Source organism: Sus scrofa, chromosome 1 (genome assembly GCF_000003025.6).
Source record: "Sus scrofa isolate TJ Tabasco breed Duroc chromosome 1, Sscrofa11.1, whole genome shotgun sequence".
Lineage (NCBI taxonomy): Eukaryota > Metazoa > Chordata > Mammalia > Artiodactyla > Suidae > Sus > Sus scrofa.
Genome location: NC_010443.5, coordinates 76,914,203 through 76,935,429, shown reverse-complemented (window position 1 = coordinate 76,935,429; position 21,227 = coordinate 76,914,203). Strand labels below are relative to the sequence as shown.

Below are 21,227 nucleotides of genomic sequence, written 5' to 3'. Positions count from 1 at the left end.
CCACAGGTGTGGCCCTAGAAGAGACCAAAAAAAAAAAAAAAAAAAAAAAAATACTTAGGAATAAACCTGACCAACAAGGTGAAAGACTTATATGCTGAGAACTCTAAAACGTTGATAAAGAAAAGAGATGACAGAGTTCCCATTGTGGCTCAGTGGTTAATGAATCCGACTAGGAACCATGAGGTTATGGGTTCGATCCTTGGCCTTGCTCAGTGGGTTAAGGATCTGGCGTTGCCATTAGCTGTGAAACGCAAAAAGACAAAAAAGAGAAACAAAAACAAAACAAAAAACCAAGTGGTGATCGAGAGAAATGAAAAGATATCCCATGCTCTTGGATTGGAAAAATTAATACTGTTAAAAATGGCCACACTTTCCAAAGCATTCTACAGATTTAATGTAATCCCTATCAAATTACTCATAACATTTTTCACAGAACTAAAACAAATAATCCTAAAATTTATGAAACCATAAAAGACCCAGAATTGCCAAAGCGACCCTGAGGAAAAAGAACAAAGCTGGAGGCAAAACCTTCACAGACTTCAGACAATACTACAAAGTTACAATAACCAAAACAGCCTGGGGGAGTTCACATTGCTGGTCAGTGGTAATAAATCTGACTAGTATCCATGAGGACGTGGGTTCAATTCCTGGACTGGCTCAGAGGGTTAAGGATTCGGCATTGCCATGAGTTGTGGTGTAGGTCGCAGGTGCAGCTCAGATCCTGTTTGCTATGGCTGTGGTGTAAGCTGGCAGCTACAGCTACAATTTGACCTCAGCCTAGGAACTTCCACATGCTGTGGGTGCAGCCCTAAAAAGACCAAAAAAAAAAAAAAAAAAAAAACCCAACAAAACAAAACAAAAACCCAGCATGTTACTAGCACAAAAACAGACACATAGATCAACAAAACACAATAGAGGAGTTCCCGTCGTGGCGCAGTGGTTAACGAATCCGACTAGGAATCATGAGGTTGCGGGTTCGATCCCTGCCCTTCCTCAGTGGGTTAACGATCTGGCGTTGCTGTGAGCTGTGGTGTAGATTGCAGACTCGACTCGGATCCCGTGTTGCTGTGGCTCTGGCGTAGGCCAGTGGCTACAGCTCCGATTGGACCCCTAGCCTGGGAACCTCCATACGCCACGGGAGAGGCCCAAGAAATAGCAAAAAGACAAAAAAAAAAAAAAAAAACCACAATAGAAAACTCAGAAATAAACCCAAACACCTATGGTCAATTAATCTTTGACAAAGAAGGCAAGAATATACAATGAAGAAAATACAGTCTCTGCACTCCTTTTCATTACAAACTTCATCAACTCCATCTCAGCTGTGACTGGTTCCATACTGCATGCTAAGCCCGCACTGACTGACAGACTTACAATGTTCCTACGAGGAAGAGCTACCTCCTCCACTTGACTCTCAAAAGTGGTGACTTCCATTATAGATTCGGGAGGAGTGGAAATAGTTATGGGGTTCCAATCCCAGACAGCTCCTTTTATACTGATGCCTACACTTTACAGCCCACATACTTGGATTCACTTAATTGAGATTCTCAATCAAAGCACAAAAAGTAGATTGAATCCATTCTAGGAAAAGCTTCCTAAGGTTAATGACAATAATTTAAGGAACACTTGAAGCAACCATAATCCTCAATTTTTCTTGACTGCAAGACCTCCTGAGGTGTGGGCCCCTAGTTTGGTTATCATTTATTCCAGGGTTTAAGCAGAAGAAAACAGGGGAAAACAACTACCTACTTGCTTCTCCACTGCCTGCGTAGAGGTTACTAAGCCAAAAAGTCCAAGAATTCTGGTTCTGCCATTTACTATGGAATCTGCTCCACCTTTTCGAGAATTAGTTTTATCATGCATAAGTCAAAAGACAATTAACATCTCCTTCAAAAATCTGCAACGGCCTTGTGAGACATCATTTGTGAAAATAACTTATACTGTGTCTGGCACAAAGTAGGTGTTCAAAAAAAAAAAAAATGTCTTTTCTGGAGTTCCTGTCGTGGTGCAGTGGTTAACGAATCCGACTAGGAACCATGAGGGTTCGGGTTCGATCCCTGCCCTTGCTCAGTGGGTTAACGATCTGGCGTTGCCATGAACTGTGGTGTAGGTGGCAGACGTGGCTCGGATCCCTCGTTGCTGTGGCTCTGGCGTGGGCTGGTGGCTACAGCTCCAATTAGATCCCTAGCCTGGGAACCTCCATTTGCCGTGGGAGCGGCCTAAGAAATGGCAAAAAGACCAAAAAAAAAAAAAAAAAGTCTTTTCTATGTCCAAATTGATAAAAATCCTTCCTTTAAAGACATTTTTTTACAGTCACATGTTAGCACCCCAAAGCTTTCCATGAACTACTTTTCACATGTATTTAGTACTCATTTCTGTCATCCTTTTCTGTCAAGTCCACTTTTGTTAAAATTCTAGAGCAAGGGTAGTCAAATTAACTGCAAACAGGCAGATAATATTTTTGGCTTTTTATATGCTTAAAAAAACAAAACAAAACAAAAACCCTGAAACATGTAAAAACCATTCTTAGCTCAGGTGCATCACAAAAACAGGGATTTAACCCATCGGAGATAATATCTGCTTATGCTTGTTCTAAAGCACAGTTATAAGATGGTAGTAAAAGCAATGTGCTTTTGGCAGATGGATAGTCAGGAGGAGGAATTCAACCTAATTTCCAACATCGCCCCTGTTTCCACAGCCATTTTAAGCTCTAGTGGTCTGAGATTTACAACAGCCAACGAAATACCTCCCCTCCCTGGAACTGGGAAATCAGAGAGGAAATACCATATCGACACTAGACGGGAAAAAAAAAAAAGTACCAAATGTTGCTACAGATTCTACAATATAACACTGCCACAAAGTGGTCACTCAACTAAATGCATCATAGTACCACAAAACAAAACCAGGCCCTGATCAAGTCTTGTATGGGAGAGACAGAATTCTTTGTTAGCGCCTATTATTTTCACTTTCATGACCAATTTAACAAATGACTGAAAACCCAAGAACGCACTAAAAGTAATTTTATTAAAAAACTGAATGTTTATCTTGACAATACTTTTTTTAAAATCTTTTCTTTTAAATTCACTAACTAGGAGTTCCTGTTGTAGCACAGCAGAAACGAATCCAGCTTGTATCCCTGAGGATACAGGTTTGATCCCTGGCCTCACTCAGTGGGTTAAGGATCCAGTGTGACCTGCAGTGAGGTCTCAGACACGGCTCTGATCGGGCATGGCTGTGGCATAGGCTGGCAGCTACAGTTCCAATTTGATTCCTAGCCTGGGAATCTCCATATGCCCTGAGTGTGGCCCTAAAAAGAAGAAGAAAAAAAAAAAAAGCAATAGAGTTCCTGTCAGGAGAACATAATTACATTCGGATTTTTAATTTTATTTTATTTTTGGTCTTTTTCTCTTTTTTCTTGGTCTTTTTGCCTTTTTCTAGGGCCACTCCCACGGCATATGGAGGTTCCCAGGCTAGGGGTCGAATCGGAGCTGTAGCCGCCAGCCTACGCCAGAGCCACAGCAACGCAGGATCCGAGCCACATCTGCGTCTGCAACCTACGCCACAGCTCACGGCAACGCCAGATCCTTAACCCACTCAGCAAGGCCAGGGACTGAACCCGAAACCTCATGTTCCTAGTTGGATTCATTAACCACTGCGCCACAATGGGAACTCCGTTCTTTGGTCTTTTTAGGGACGTACCCACGGCATATGGAGGTTCCCAGGCCAGGGGTCCAATCAGAGGTGTAGCTGTCGGCCTACACCACAGCAACACCAGATCCAAGCCGCGTCTGCAACCTACACCACAGCTGACGGCAGTGGGTCCTTAACCCACTGAGCGAGGCCAGGGGGATCAAACCCGCAACCTCATGGTTCCTAGTCAGATTCGTTTCCGCTGCGCCACCACGAGAACTCCATACTCTGATTTTTTAAAAGTTAATTTAGGAGTTCCCATTATGGCTCAGCAGTAATGAATCCGACAAGTAACCATGAGGATTCGGGATTGATCCCTGGTCTCACTCAGTGGGTTAAGGATCCAGCATTGTGGCTCTGGCGTAGGCCGGTGGCTACAGCTGCGATTCAACCCCTAGCCTGGGGACCTCCATATGCCGCGGGAGCGGCCCAAGAAATAGCAACAACAACAACAACAAGAAGACAAAAGACAAAAAAAAAAAAAAAAGGATCCAGCATTGCCACAAGCTGCAGCATGGGTCGCAAATGCAGCTCAGATACCAAGCTGCTATGGCTGTGACACAGCAGCTCTGACTTGACCCCTAGTCTGGGAGACTTCATAGGCCTCAGGGGCAGTCCTAATAAATAAATGAAAGTCAATTGAATAGTTTAACCCACATACTCCCTTAAGATTTTCTTCAGTAAGAAACCAGTGACACATTAATTTAAAAAAAAAAAAACAACTAATAACATCACATACTCTAAGTCCATAAGTCCATTCATCATTCACCATTTACTATATACTACCTTTTATCCTCTGATTTCATTCCCTAGCCTTTTTCATTTAGTTTTGATTACCAATACAGGAATTTGATTCACTCTAGTAAAGCAACTGACAATTGTTAGTAATAATGCAGGTAATGTTCCTTGTTCTAAAAATACTTGAAAAAAATAAAAGTGAAAAATTTTTTTTCTTTTTACAGCTGCACCTGGAGCATATGGACATTCCTAGGATAGGGGTCCAATGAGAGCTACAGCTGCAGGTCTATACCATCTGCCAGAGAACCATCAGATCTGAGCCGAATCCGCAACCTACACCACAGGTTGCTGGCAACACTGGATCCTTAACTCACTGAGCAAGGCCAGGGATTGAACCCAGACATTATGTTGGGTTCTTAACCCGTTAAGCCACAACAGGAACTCCAAAAGTCAAATTTTTTAAAAAATCAAACTTGCTTTATAAAAATAGATCCATAACAAGATTTCTTTTGACAATCCATTACTTATACACATAAAATGTAATTTAATTTTTTTTTCTTTTTTTGGTTGCACCCTCAGCATGAAGACGTTCCCAGGCCAGAGATCAAACCCAAGCTACAGCAGCAACCAGAGCCACTGCAATGACAATGCCAGATCCTTAACCCGATGAGCCAGAGAACTGCATAATGTAAGTTTTAAAAATTCTATCAATATACTTGCAAGCAATGAATAAACACTATTCATAGTGAAATGTAAGATCTATAGTCATTTTTTTTTTTTTGTCCTTTTGCCATTTCTTGGGCCACTCCTGCGGCACATGGAGGCTCCCAGACCAGGGGTCCAGTCGGAGCTGCAGCCACCAGCCCATGCCAGAGCCACAGCAACGCGGGATCCGAGCCGCATCTGCAACCCACACCACAGCTCACGGCAACGCCAGATCCTTTAACCCACTGAGCAAGGCCAGGGACCAAACCCGCAACCTCATGGTTCCTAGTCGGATTCACTAACCACTGCGCCACAATGGGAACTCCTATAGTCATTTTTTTGAAAGCATGGAAGTTTTATTTCCTCTGAATTTTATTATATTGAAATCCCCTCACACAGGCTAATCTGTAATTCAAAAATCATAAATTAGGAGTACTATTAAATTAATTAGTTTGAATAATCACTTATATGCCCTCTTCAATCAGAAAGATTCTTGAGTTCCCACTGTGGCTCAGTGGTTAAGAAATCCGACTAGAAACCATGAGGTTGTAGGTTTGATCCCTGGCCTCACTCAGTGGGTTAAGGATCTGGTGTTGCCGTGACCTATGGTGTAGCTTGCAGACGTGGCTCGGATCTGGCGTTGCTATGGCTCTGGTGTAGGCTGGAGGCAACAGCCCCAATTTGACCCCTAGCCTGGGAACCTCCATATGCCTTGAGAGCGGCCCAAGAAATGGCAAAAAGACAAAAAAAAAAAAAAAAAAAAAAAAAAAAAGATTCTTGTACTTACCAATGATGTCTGGTCCTCAAACGGTCTTGTAATATTTTTCCTAATATTAAAAGAGACATTAATTTTAATAAATAATATGCCAATTACCATAAAGTAACATGTTAAAGCTAATTTTACATTCAGATAATCAAAAAAAAGCTGGAAGAATATCTATGTATTTATTCAAATATTTAGTGCTTAGTGTATGCATGACACTGTTCAAGGGGCTAGGACACTACAATAATATGTGAAACAAGACCTTTGCTTTCAAGGAGCTTACATTCTAGCAGGAAAACAAACAATTTCAAAATTTAAGAACTGCTGTGACAAAAATAAAATAGGGTATTGTGTTAGAGTAAGGAGTGGAAAATCATTATTTGATCTTAGACTTGATAAATGAAGAGTTAGCCAGGGGAAAGTTTTGAGGTTAAGAGTATTCTAAGAAGAGGGAACAGAATAAGCCAAGATTCTGAGACGGAAACAAGCTTAGACTATTCAAGAAACAGAAAGATGACAAATGTCAATGGAGCTTAGGAAGCAAAGGGTTAATATGGTGGGGTATGAGGTCAAAGATGTAGACCTGGGAGTTCTCTTGTGACGCAGTGGACTGAGGATCTGGCACTGTCACTACAGCAGCTCAGGTCACTGCTGTGGTGTGGGTTCGATCCCTGGCCCAGGAACTTCCACATGCTGTGAGCATGACCAAAAAAAACCCAAAAAGATGTAGACAAGGCCCAGATTACATAGGGCTTCAAGGTAAGGAATGTAGTTATTAAAACAGTAACGGAAGCACTGGGGGCTTTTAGACAAGGGTGACATGACTGGATTCAGATGTTCTTTTTACAGGACTTCTCTGTCTGTTATGTGAAAATGGAATGTAGCACACCAAGAGTAAAGGGGTTAGGTTAGTGAGGAGCTATCACAGTAACCCAGGAAAGAAAGAAAAAAAGGTGGGTTGGACCAGGAATGGCAATGGTCAAGTTGGAGAAACAGTGGGTAGAGAAATGCAGAATACTATCTTACAAACAAAAGGGAGAGAAACAGGATCTTAAATATTTTTTGGCCACATCTATGGCATTCATACGTTCCCAGGCCAGGGACTGAACCCCCGCCAAAGCAGCCACATGAGCCACATTAGTGACAACTGCTGGATTCTTAATCGTTGTGCCACCAGGCATAAGACAATTCTGGTAAGAAAAATAAAAAACTGGAGTTCCCGTCGTGGCGCAGTGGTTAACGAATCTGACTAGGAACCATGAGGTTGCGGGTTCGGTCTCTGGCCCTGTTCAGTGGGTTAACGATCCGGCGTGGCCGTGAGCTGTGGTGTAGGTTGCAGACGCGGCTCAGAACCCGTGTTGCGTGGCTCTGGCGTAGGCCAGTGGCTACAGATCCAATTCGACCCCTAGCCTGGGAACCTCCATATGCCGCGGGAGCGGCCCAAAGAAATAGCAAAAAAAAAAAAAGACAAAATAAATAAATAAATAAGTAAAAATAAAAAACTAATGATGGTGTTCTGGTGAGAGAATTTATATTTTCACTATTTTTGGATTTTTTTTGTCATATATATAAAATATCTATAAATTCATAAAAATCATGAATTGTTTTAAAGAGAAATCAGGGAATTCCCTAGTGGCTCAACAGCTGAAGGATCTGGCATTGTCACAGCTGCAGTAAGGGTTTAATCCCTGGCCCGTGAACTTCCACACGCTGCAGGTGAGGCCAAAGAGAATATATAAATAAATAAATTCCTATTTAAGGAACAGTTAATTTTAATATAACCATTTAATAGGCATTATACTGGTACTAAAAACAATATTTAAAAGACCACCTTTCAATAGGAAAATGCCTCTAGTACAATGAAAAAAGCACAAAAGAATTGTCAGGATAATGGAACTGTTTCTGTACCATGACTTCAGTGGCAGACACAACTCAATGCATTTGTCAAAACCCATAAAAGTGCACAACACAAACAGTAAATTTTCCTTATGTAAGCAACAACCAGAATGTGGTATAAAACACAAAACAAAATACAAACTGTAATAAATGACTTTAACTATAATATAAATGAATTTACACAATCACTTGAAGGGGCAAAAAACCCTAATCTGGAAGTTCCCTTACGGCACAGCAGTTTAAGGATCTGGCATTGCTGCAGCTGTGGCACAGGCTGCAACTGCAGCATGGGTTCAGTCCCTGGCCTAGGAACTTCCACATGCTGTAAGAGTGGCAAAAACAAAAGAATACCTAATCTGATTTACAATGGAAAACAGTACTTTTACCAGATGTTGCGAGGTTAAAGATAAAAAAAAATGTATACAAATTCCAAGCTCTAGGTATAACTGCTTCTTGTAGGGTTAGAAATTCTCAAACTATACTAGAATTATAGTAAATATAACGAAAGCCAGGTTTCTTACTGTCAGCGGAAAGAAGTTCCAAAGAAGAAAAGAAGAAAGGCTGGAATGAAGTCTGTAGTACTGAATTGGATTCAGAAGCATTAGTATGAATGTGTAATTTTTTAGGAAGTATCATTATCAACTCAGTTTTTGGGTTTTTTTTTTACTCATGTTTTATTTAGTATCCATGTTACTACATATCTATACCAAATAATTATATAAAAGCATTACAAAAACAGCAAAGAGTCATTTCCAAATGAATTAAAGATCAATATAAATCTTCAGTAACTTTCAAAATTGAACAGAGAAACAGAACTCAAACCTAATTCCATTTTTCTGGCTGCCTATTTTAAGATCACTGCAATATCTCTGGCAGACAGGTAAATATTCAGCCACAGCCTTCTCATAAAGCAATACCATCTACCCTTTATCAGTTTTTTTAAATACAGAGATAAACATGAATACATATGTGCATGCATTGGTTAATATACATAATATGTATTTTCTTTTTCTTTGCTTTTTAGGACCCCAGGTGTACCATATAGAAGTTCCAAGGCTAGGGGTCTAATCGGAGCTGTAGCTGCCAACCTACGTCACAGCTATAACAATGCAGGGTCCTTAACCCACTGAGAGAGGCCAGGGATTGAACCTGCGTCCTCATGGATACTAGTCAGGTTCATGACCACTGGGCCATGATGGGAACTCTCATAATATGTATTTTTAACTTGTGTCTGCTGAGGAGAAATTTTCTTTTTTTTGCTACTCCAGTAGCAATGGAGCATACTCAGTTCTGGTTCTTAAGTATCAGTCTCCCAGAGCTGCAGCAATGAACAAGAGATGAGCCTGGAGCATCTTGTGGTGCCAGAAAAGAGGTGGCTCAAACAAAGGAGGCATGTCGAAAAGGCGGCACATAAGCCAGCCTAAAAGAGATCCCAATGGCCAAACACAGAACAATTTATGCAACAAAATAAATAATGACAGCACTGGATTATAACCCAAAAGAACATAGTTAATATCTGTAAGTCCACACTGACATAAATAATTAAACAAAAAGAAGGAACAAATTTTCCTTATAGAATTTCAATTAATATAGAGGTGGGGGGGAGTTCTCTTGTGGCACAATGGGAACAAATCCTGGGGAATCTGACCAGGAACCATGAGGTTGCGGGTTCGATCCCTGGCCTCGCTCAGTGGGTTAAGGATTCGATGACACCGTGAGTTGTGGTGTAGGTTGCAGATGTGGCTCGGATCCCCTGCTGCTGTGGCTGTGGCGTAGGCAAGCAGCTACAGTTCCGATTAGACCCCTAGCCTGGGAACTTCCATAGGGATATTTTACAAAATTACTGACGAGTACTCAAGGTCATCAAAAAGCAAGGAAAGACTGAGGAATTTTCGCAAATTGGAGGAGACTAAGGAGACTTGACAACTAAATGTAATGTGGGATCCTGGAAGAAAAGAGGGTATTAATGGAAAAACTAGCACAAACCAAATCAAGACTATAATTTAATTAACATTATTATACCAATGTTCATTTCTTACTTTGGATAATAGTACTATGGTTATGAAGTTATAACATTAAAGAAATGCTGGGAGAAGGGTATATGGAAACACTACTATTTTTGCAACTTTTCTGTAAGTCTATAAATATTTCAAAATAATACATACATGCTATGATTATGACTATGTAAAGATATTCAATACAAAATGATAATAGAAATGGGAAAGTTATTTTAAAATACTGACAGTTATGTATGCAAGGAAATGTATTTTTTTTAAAAACAAAATATTTTTCTAAATCTCCCACAAAGTGGTTTTTGGTTACTTTTATAATGACTTTTTTTTTTTTTTTTTGGTATTTCTAGGGCCAAACCTGTGGCATATGGAGGTTCCCAGGCTAGGGGTCTAAATGGAGCTACAGCTGCCAGCCTACACCACAGCCACAGCAATATGAGCCGAATCTGCGACCTACACCACTGCTCATGGCGACACTGGATCCTTAACCCACTGAGCAAGGCCAGGGATTGAACCCGCAACCTCATGGTTCCTAGTCAGATTCCTTTCCACTCTGCCATGACAGGAATTCTGGTTAATTTTATAATGGAGCAATATAATTTAGTAAGCAAAGTAAAAGAAATCATCACTTACTTTTTATAGAGGACGCCGTATGGTTTCTTCAGTGCATACTGTAAAACATAATTTATAGCTTTCAAAACAAAACTTATTCAGAAAAGCTGAGGTAAAAAAAAGCCCTCTAATGATCATTACACAAGATTACCCTGGTCCCCAAACCCTATAAGATGTCCTCTGCATGGCTTTTTCGGTTTTTTTTTCCGCTCTTTAGAACCACACCTGCACATATGGAGGTTCCCTGGCTAGGGGTCCAATCAGAGCTACAACTGCCAGCCGAAGCCACAGCCACAGCCACGCGAGATCTGAGCCGCATCTGTGACCTACACCGCAGCTCACGGCAACACCAATCCTTAATCCACTGAGGCTAGGGATCAAACCTGAGACCTCATGGTTCCTAGTCAGATTTGTTTCAGCTGCACCACCACGAGAACTCCTGCATGGCTTTCTTTTGATCACTTGTAACACCTTGCAACATAAGCTTAATATCCTAACTTAGACTGGACTTTCCTAATTAACAGTTTCTATGCCCTTTCAATATTCTAATTTAAATGAGCCCCTTCATTTCCTTAAATTCTACCTATTCCATTCTTTCCAGGCAAACTATTTGAGAGTAGAAAGAGCAGAAGAAAACAGAAAAAACAAATCCTATCAGGAAAGGCTGACAGGACTGAAATAATGTTGTGTGGAGGAGGAGAAGAGAACTGAGAAACAATCATGATGATGGCAATCAGAATTCAAGCCAGGAGTTACCGTCGTGGCGCAGTGGTTAATGAAACCGACTAGGAACCATGAGGTTGCGGGTTCGATCCCTGCCCTTGCTCAGTGGGTTAAGGATCCGGCGTTGCCGCGTTGCCGTGAGCTGTGGTGTAGGTTGCAGACATGACTCGGATCCCACGTTGCTGTGGCTCTGGCATAGGCTGGCAGCTACAGCTCCGACTGGACCCCTGGCCTGGGAATCTCCATATGCCGCGGGAGCGGCCCAAGAAATGACAAAAAAAAAAAAAAAAAAAAAAAAAAAAGAATTCAAGCCAGAGTTTAAACTCAGCCCTAAAAAAAATTCCTGTTAGAAGTTCCTTTACGGCGCAGTGGGTTAAGGATCTGGCAGTGCGCAGCTGTGGCGTGGATTCAATCCCTGGACTGGACATTTCCACATGCTGCAGGCGTAGCCGGGGGGAAAAAAAAATTCCTGCTATTCAACCCTCTTTTCATTTTTTTCTAACTTCTTTTCACCCAGCCACTAATCATCACTTATTACTTGATGGTCAGCATTGACCATAGGGCATAGCAAAGATCCAAGGATTAACCTGCATTACAAAAAGAAGTCAAGGAGTAAAACAATGAAAAATAGGTGAAATGATCACTCATCAACTACCAGAGCTGTGAACAAAGGAAATTCACCAGTTAAAACAACCCCCCCCACACTTTCTAGGGCCATACCTGCGGCATATGGAAATTCCCAGGCTAGGGGTCAGTTCCCAGGCTAGGGGTCCAATTGGAGCTACAGCTGCTGGCCTACACCCACAGTCACAGCAACGCAGAATCTGAGTCATGTCTGCAACCACAGCTCACGGGCAAGGCCAGATCCTTAACCCACTGATCGAGGCCAGGTCAGGGATCAAACCCAAGACTTCATGGTTCCTAGTCAGATTTGCTTCCACTGTGCCAAGACAGGAACTCCAAAAATCTTTTTTTCTTTTCAGGTCTGCGCCCACAGCATATGGAAGTTCCCAGGCTAGGGGTCCAATCAGAGCTATAGCTGCTGACCTACATCACAGCCATAGCAACATGGGATCCGAGCCACATTTACAATCTACACCACAGCTCATGGCAACGCCAGATCCCCAACCCACTGAGTGAGGCCAGGGATCGAACCCGCATCCTCATGGTTCCTTGTCATAGCTGTTTCCATGAGCCACAATGGGAAATCCCCAGTAAAATCTTTTCAAGTACTAAAACTTTGAGGATTCTGGACCACTTATTTCCCTGCCTCAGTATAACGAATATTACCCCTTTTCCTGACAACTCCAGAGTCATCAATATGAATGTTAACAATTACATTAATCTGGAATACTGTGCTGCTCTCAGAGGTTACTTAAATATGCAAGGCCAAGGGGGAGAGGGAGGGAGTGGGTGGTTGGGGAGCTCGGCGTTAACAGATACAAACTATAGCCTTTGGAATGGATTAGCAAGGAGATCCTGCTGTGTAGCACTGGGACCTGTCTAGTCACTTATGATGGAGTATGATAATGTGAGAAAATAGAATGTGTACATGTATGTGTAACTGGGTCACCATGCTGTACAGTAGGAAAAAAAAAACCTGTATTGGGGAAATAACTATTAAAAAAATAGTAATAATTACAACAAAAAAATATGCAAGGCCATTGTACTGACAGGAACCTGGAAGGACAGGGTCATTATCCCATTACGTAATGACATTTGGAAAAAACAAAAAGGATGAGCATATATCAAATATCCAGGTATATGAACTGACTAGCATGTTTAACAAGTACAGAACGTTTAATCAAGTTTAAAACTCTATTCAGTTATTTACTTAATTTATCTGCTGTACTCAAGGCCTAAATATGCAACTACCTAACCAGATTTCTCCACATACTACGCCTTTCATTCAGTGATTAAACATTTATTGAGCACCCACTACATGCCAAACACTAGGTAAGATACAAGGCTACAGAAGTAGGAAAAAACCAAAGAGGTAGAAAAAACCAGAGCTTTTATCTTTATCACTAAAATTAAATGTCCTAAAATGAACACACCGCTTTTCCCTCCAAACCGGCTTCTCATGACACATTTTCTAACTGGCATTACTGCTCATCAGACATCCAAGCCAGAAACCTGCTAGGTCATATTTCTCATACACCCTTCATCTCTCATTTTCACTGCCACCAGACCCAGATGCTCTTTACCTGCTGCCAGCAACAGCTGAGTTGCCTACATTTGCTCTCAGTTTTTTCTAGTCCAACCAATTGGAAGGACTGACTCCCTCTCTCACTTCGGACCTTTCAATGGTTCCTTAGAGCTTTCAGATCACAGATGAAGCTCTGGGTTAACATCTGATCCCTGCCCCTTCCAGCTTCTTCTGGCTGACTCTCCTTTAGCCATGCCCAATACTTGTGTTTCCCAAATGCCCCACGCTCCTTCACACTTCCTTCTGCACATGGTTTGTCCTTAACTCGGAAGCCAGTCTTTTTCTCTTCCTCCCTCCTTCCTCTTCCAGCTCCTCCTTCAAAACAAAGTTTAAGTGTCATCTCTAGGAAGGCCATCCAGTATATGGCAACCCCCATGGGATTTCCCAACCTACCCTGTGTGTATCTCCAACACAGCACTTCATTCACAATGCTGGAATCCTTAATTGTCTGTCTGCCTCACTAAGCCCGATGAAGGGAGAGATTTGTGGCATGTGGAAGTTTCCAGGCTAGGGGTCCAATCGGAGCTGTAGCCGCCGGTCTATACCACAGCCATAGCAATGCCAGATCTGAGCTACGTCTGCGACCTACACCACAGCCCATGGCAACGCCAGATCCTTAACCCACTGAGCAAGGCCAGGGGTTGAACCTGCATCCTCATGGATGCTAGTCGGGTTCGTTAAGCGCTGTGCCATGACAGGAATTCCATTTTTTAGATGGTAATATACAATTATCTCATTTTACAAATTAGGTATTTTCCTTAAATGTGAGTAAATCAAATTCTAGTAATTGAAATCAGCTGAAATTTACTAAGGGAACTGGCTGCTGTAAGGAAAACCAGTAGTGAGTGCCTTGGCAAGGCAAATAACCTCCAACTTTAGCTTTTCTCTAGCTAGCAGTTCTTAAGGCAAGCCAAATTTATCTTATGTATTTCTCAGGCAGCCCAACTAGTACGCTAAAAATTTCCTAAAATAATTTCAACACCATTTAAAGAATAAGTATACATACATACCACATCTCTAAGAACTTGTGTCACTGTTGAATTTGCATTTCCTCCTTTTATCAGCATAGCATTTTTAATATTTTCACTGAGTTTTGGTTCTCTCTTCTCCAGGAATCTCTTGGCTCTTTTTGTTTGGGGCTTTCTGTAAAGAAAATCACAATTCATGACAACTTAAAACACTTCCCTCATATTACAAAATGTTGACTTATGTGCAAATCCTAAAAAAAAAAAAAAAAAAATCAGCAAAGAACGTGAGTTCCTGTTGTGGCTCAAAGGTAACAAACCCAACTACTATCCATGAGGATTTGGGTTTGATCCCTGCCCTCACTCAGTGGGTTAGGGACCCCATGTTGCTGTGGCTGTGGTATAGGCCAGCAGCAACAGCTCCAACTGAACCCCTAGCCTGGGAACCTCCATATGCTGCTTGTGGGGCCCTAAAACACACACACACACAAATCAACAAAGATATTACATAACATGTATCAGTTAGGATTCCACCACTCAACAAAATCTCACTTTTTAAGGAGACATTAGTGAAAGATACTCAGATATTAACTGTTATATAGGTGTCAATTTTATTATCTTTTGGTCTTTTAAAAAAGAACAACAACAACAAAAAAAAGACTTCCTTTTTTTTTTTTTTTTTGTCTTCTTGCTATTTCTTGGGCCGCTCCCGCGGCATATGGAGGTTCCCAGGCTAGGGGTTGAATCGGAGCTGTAGCCACCGGCCTACGCCAGAGCAACAGCAACGCAGGATCCGAGCCGATCCGAGCCGCGTCTGCAACCTACACCACAGCTCACGGCAACGCCGGATCCTTAACCCACTGAGCAAGGGCAGGGACCGAACCCGCAACCTCATGGTTCCTAGTCGGATTCATTAACCACTGCGCCACGACAGGAACTCCCTCTAAACCTTTTAAAAAAAATTTTTTTTTAAAAGGGGAGTCCACATGGTGGCACAGAGGTAACAAATCCAACTAGTACCCATAAGGACATGGGTTCGATCCCTGCCCTCACTCAGTGGGTTAAGGATCTGGCTGTGAGCCATGGATGTGGGTCGAAGACTCACCTCAGACACCACCCCCCTGCCCCCAGTTGCTGTGGCCGAGCTGTAGGCTGACAGCTACAGCTCCAATTCAACCCCTAGCCTGGTAACTTCCATATGCCTCAGGTACAGCCCTAAAAAGCAAAAAAGTAAAAAAAAAAAAAAAAAAAAAGAAAGAAAGAAAGAAAGAGGAGGAGTTCTGCTGGGGCCCAGGTTCAATCCCTGGTCTGGCAGCTGAGATCTCACATCAAGCCATTGCATGCCACAGCCAAAAAAAAACTGCAAAGCAGTAATACTCACTTAAATCCTTTTTTTTGGTGGTCAGGGTGGGGTGGGTGGGGGCACAGCAGCAGTTTAATGTGGAATCTCTGTTCCCAGACCAGGGATTGAACCCTGGCCCCAGCAGCGAAAGCACTAAGGCCTAACCACTAGCGAACCCCCACTATTGCTACTTTTACTCCATTATTTTTTCTTTAATCTTAAAGCAGTCAAAACAGTACTCTACAGGAATTCCCTCTGGTGCATAGGGTTAAGGATCCGGCATTGCCACTGCACCAGCTTGGGTTGCTGCTGTGGCTCCAGGTTTGATCCCTGGCACAGGAACTTTCACATGACGCAGGCACAGCAAAACAAAACAAAACAAAAAAAACAACAACAAAAAGTACTCTTCACCCTAATACAAAGAACTGCACACCAACTGCTAATCAACCAGTAAGCAGCTACTAAACATAAGGAGGCAACTTACTGCTTATTGTTCCTCCAGGTTTAAACCACAACACCTGCCACTGTCCCACTCCAACATCACGCCTAAGCAAGTCAAACATTATTGTCCTCAAATGGGAAAAATAATGATTGACACTTTTATAGAGTCAGTCTATTTAGGCTTAATCTTTTACAGGTGAAGCAACTGAGGCTCAAGAGGTAACGTGCCCAGTCACAGAGCTTTGAAAGAAGGCCAATCTACAAAAGGAGCTACATTAAAAAAAACCCATCAAGGAGTTCCCGTTGTGGCTCAGTGGTTAACAAACCTGACTAGTAACCATGAGGTTGCTGGTTCAATCGCTGGCCTTGCTCAGTGGGTTAAGGATCTGGCGTTGCCATGGGCTGTGGTGTAGGTGGCAGACGCAGCTTGGATCCCACCTTGCTATAGCTCTAGCGTAGGCCGACAGCTACAGCTCAGATTGGACCCCTAGCCTGGGACGGCCCTAGAAAAGACAAAAAATAAATAAATAAAAAACCCATTGAGAGCAATCACTATGCAAAACATGAAGGGAACCAGCTTAAAAAAAAAAAAAAAAAAAAAACCATTAAGGGGAAACAACTCCATTTTCTCCAAAAAAAAAATATATACACACACTTACCTTACCATGCAGAGTTTAAAAATTCTCCTCCAGATAAAATGTCAAGGACATACAGTTTCTAATCATTTACTAGTTGATAAAGATACATATTTTTCCGTCAAATCAAGAGAGATTTATGCGTCTACATGGCAATAAAAGTGCTATAAGCTCTGTATTCCATGTGATTTACTTCTCACCAGTAAGTAAGGTAAATAACACTCTGTACATTTTACTACTGTTTGTCCCCCAATGAGACAGTAATCTAGTCTTATTCATCTGTGTAGCCCTCATACCTGGAGGAATATACAGCAGATACACAAAAATCTCTGAATTAATGACCAAAAGAAAAATTTGTCCTTTTGATTACATGTTGGTCTGTTTTCGATTTTTAGGGCCGCACCTGCGGCATATGAAGTTCCCAGGCTAGGGGTCAAACTGGAGCTGCAGGTGCTAGCCCATGCCACAGCCACGCAGGATCCGAGCTGCGTCGGCGACATACCTAAGCCGCAGCTCACCTCAAGGCCGGATCCTTAACCCACTGAGCGAGGCCAGGGATGGAAACCACATTCTTATGGGTAACAGTCTGGTTGGTTACCGCTGAGCCAGGATGGGAACCCCCTGATTACATGTTAACCCAGGTTACACGCAAGAAAAGCATGGCAAGTAACAGCAGAACTATTTGAGAGATGGATTACTATTTCCTGAAGGAATTTAAAATAGACATTCAAGAATAACTAAGAACTGTACAAGTTTGGGAGAAAGAGAAAAAGCTAATGATGGAAGTTCCTTGGTGGCCTAGTGGTTAAAGACTCCGCTGTTGTCACTGCTGTAGCTCGGGTTCGATACAGGGCCCCGATGCGGGGCTAAACGGAAAAAAAAGAAAAAGCTAATGAGAATGTCTACTTGCTGAAGCAAAGGCTTTGTATACATTCTTGCAAATAATCCTCAGTTTCCTGAAGTACGACTATTATGAACACTATTTTATAGAGCAACTGAGACTTAGGGAGATTAAAAGGACCAGACACAAAGCTTTACGGTGGACACGCCTGGACTGTCGCCTAAATCTGTCAGATTCTGCGGCCTGTGTTCGGAACCCCTCCCTCTACCACTTTCCTCACACTTCTGTGGAAGCCAAGACATTTCCAATTGGCTACCACACAAGCGTCCAATGCCCCCGTACCACCTCCACCCAGCGGCTCCCACTCGTGGACTTTCCGGCTCTTCGTCTCCCTGCAGCATCCACAGAGGGAGCGCCAGGCTAATGCATAGATCCGCCCGGACCGGAACGGTTCTAAGGCAAGTGTGCGGCCAGGAAGAGCTGGAGACAGAGGCTCTACCACTCCGTTCTGCTACAGGAACCCCCTGCCCAACGTTACCCAGGGAAGGGGCCTAACGCACTTACACAACTCGATCCAAAGCGTCCATCGCTACCGCAACAAGAAACAGATGAATGCACGTGTACCGCTCACTACAATGCCGGGCTTTGGCAAGGGCGGAACTGGCGGATCCGCGGAACCGGAACTTGTGCGCTACGTCACTTCCTGGGGCCGCCCCGCCACGGAAGCCTAGAGACACTAGCGGCCGTTTTTGATGAAATCGCGCTCTGTTACCTTGGTTACAGGTTCCTGCCTGGGTTTTTTTCTGGAAGTACCTCTAGGAGCTTGATGAACACACCTGTATGTATAGCGGACTCATCTATTCAAGGACCAGGTGTTAGTGATCTGGGAATCCCCTCGGGATGCTAGAAAGGTTGATGTCAATAGATACATTATACTAAAGTTATCAGTGAAATGCGCTTTTTCTTTTTTTTTTTTTTTTTATTTTGCTTTTTAGGGCCGCACCTGTGGCATATGGAGGTTCCCAGGCTAGGGTTCAAATCGGAGCTGCAGCCGCCAGCCTATACCACAGCCACAGAAACGGAGGATCCAAGCCTCGTCTGCGACCTACACCACAGCTCACTACCACCCCTGCTCCTTAAACTCTGAGCCAAGCCAGGTATCCAACCCGCAACCTCATAGTTACTAGTCTGGTAGGTCAACCACTGAGCCAAGATGGGAATTCCTAAAATGTGCACTACTGACATAAATGCAATACCAGTAAAGCAGAGTTTATAACAGTGCCTGGCACGTAAGAGGTGTCCATAATATAACAGCTCTTAATCGTTATTTTTCCCCAAAATTGCAAATTGCTGTATACTTCACTTACTATAAGTTATCCCTGTAAAGTGTACAATTTAGTGTCTTTAGTGTATTTACAAAGATGTACATCCATCACCACTATCTAATTACAGAACATTTTATATCACCTATCTCCTAACCTAGTAGCACTCAGCCATTTCCACTCTTTTTTTTTTTTTTGCCCCTTCTACAGAATGTAAAAGTTTAGGGACCAGGGAACCCCCCCCCCCACATCCTGGGGCAAGTGAAGTGACCCAAAAGCATCCACCTGATCCATAGCAGTGACTTAGCCCACTGGGCCACCAGGGAATTCTCCCACTTTCCGCTCTTACCTCCCCTGAGCTATGTCTGGGTAGATGTACCTATTGAGAACACAGCATATAAATGAATTTATACAATATGTGTCCTTTTGTGTCTGGCTTATTTCACTTACTGTGTTCATATATGTTCACATGTTTTCATACAGGGTCATATGTGTTGATGCATGTATCAGTACTTAATTCTCAGTACACTTTTTTTTTTGGCTGCACCTGTGGCATATGGAATTTCTCAGGCCAGGAATCAAATCCAAGCCACAGCTGCAACTTATGCTGCAGGTGCAGTTAATTCTTAATCCACTGAACCACAGCAGGAACTCCTCAGTGCATTCTTTATGTAGGACAAAATAATTGTCAATTCTATAGATACGTAATGTTTATCCATTCAAAAATGTTTCCACCTTTTTATTATGGATTATGCTGCTTTCAATATCCATGTACAGGGTTTTTGTTTAGATTTTCTCCAATTCTATAGAAGTAGAACTGCATATGGTAAGCCCCATTATGGGTGACATTTTGAGGAACTGCCAAACTATTTTCTGCCTGCATCATTTTACAGTTCCATTAGCAATGTAACAGGGTTTGGAATTGTTTTTTTTTTTTTTTTTTTTTTTTTTTTTGTCTTTTTGCTATTTCTTGGGCCGCTCCTGCGGCATATGGAGGTTCTCAGGCTAGGAGCCAGAGCCACAGCAACGCAGGATCCGAGCCGCATCTGCAACCTACACCACAGCTCACGGCAACGCCAGATCGTTAACCCACTGAACAAGGGCAGGGACCAAACCCGCAACCTCATGGTTCCTAGTCGGATTCATTAACCACTGCGCCACGACGGGAACTCCATGGAATTGGTTTTTCTCTTGCTACTGTAACAAATTATCACAAGTTTACTGGTGTAAGATAACACATGTATTATGTTAGCATTCTAGAAGCCAGAAGCCTGAAATTAGTTTTTCAAATATAAAATTAAGATATCAGTAGAGCTACATTCTCTCCAGAAATTCCAGGGAGAATCTGTTTCTTTACCTTCCAACTTGGAGATGCTGTTTGCATTCCTTGGTATTCCTCCATCTTCAAAAAGCATCATTTGAACTTTTTCTCTGACTCTAAGACCTTTTACTCCATCATATAAAACCCTTGGGATTACATGTGGCTCACCTGGTTAATTCACAATAATACCACCTATCTCAAGATCCTTAATCATTTAACAAATTCCCTCTGGCCAAGGTACTCACAGATCCCTGAGTTTAGAACACAGGCATCTTTTGGGAGGTAGCATTATTCTATCAACCACAGCTTCCAACTTCTCCATTCCTCTCCAAAATTTGCTCTTGTTTTTTCATTAAGCCATTGGAGCAGGTGTGAAGTAGTAACTGGTAGTTTTCATTTGCATTTCCCTGATGACAAAGGATTTTGAGGTTAGGCTCTGGTTAGTTTTTCTTGAGGGCAGACCTTGTTAAAAACAGAGTGCTCTGGGAATTCTTTGGTAGCCTAGCGGTTAAGGATGTGGTTTTTTCACTGCTGTGGCTCAGGTTCAACCCTGGCCTGGGGAAATTCTACATGCCATAATCACCCCCCCCAAAAAAAAACCCAGAATGCTCTGGCATAACTCTAGCATATTTCAAAATGGTTCCTTTCTGGAAACACAAGGAAATTTTTCTGCATCATTCACTGTGAGAACCTAGTTGGAGGTAAAATTCATGAGTGTGAACGAGGATCCCCAATGGCTATGTTCTCCCGGAGTTTTTAACTCTCAGTGTTGTCCCCCTTGAACCTCCAGCAATTCATTGATTACAGTTCAGATTTTCCTAGCCCAGCACTGGTTCTCAGAGAGGTTTGTGCTTATGGGGTTTTTGTAATGCTCTGTATTCACCCGTCTCTCCGATTTTGGAGGCAGAGATTTGCCCTGTGACCTCACTTCTCTGATAGGTCCAAGAAGAGATGTTGATTTTTCAGTTCACCTTTTTGCTTGTTAGGATGGAGCAGCTACTTCTAGCTTCTTAGT

General features: G+C 42.5%; 1 protein-coding gene across 4 annotated transcripts in view; it reads right to left on the bottom strand.

The window, feature by feature from the left end:
- The window catches only part of RPF2 (ribosome production factor 2 homolog), a 42,114-nt gene extending 23,798 nt beyond the window's left edge, over positions 1-18,316 (bottom strand). Inside the window, exons 1-5 of one of the 4 annotated variants that reach the window (XM_021091229.1) lie at positions 18,134-18,314; positions 16,420-16,596; positions 14,356-14,488; positions 10,435-10,472; positions 5,918-5,957 (exon numbers count right to left, since the gene is read on the bottom strand). In XM_021091229.1, coding sequence (XP_020946888.1) covers positions 5,918-5,957; positions 10,435-10,472; positions 14,356-14,412 — 135 coding nt within the window. In that variant the 5' untranslated portion in view covers positions 14,413-14,488; positions 16,420-16,596; positions 18,134-18,314. Of the gene's footprint in view, positions 1-5,917; positions 5,958-10,434; positions 10,473-14,355; positions 14,489-16,419; positions 16,597-18,133 lie in introns of all 4 variants that reach the window. The other 3 variants (XM_021091220.1, XM_021091234.1, XM_021091226.1) reach the window with 3 other exon arrangements.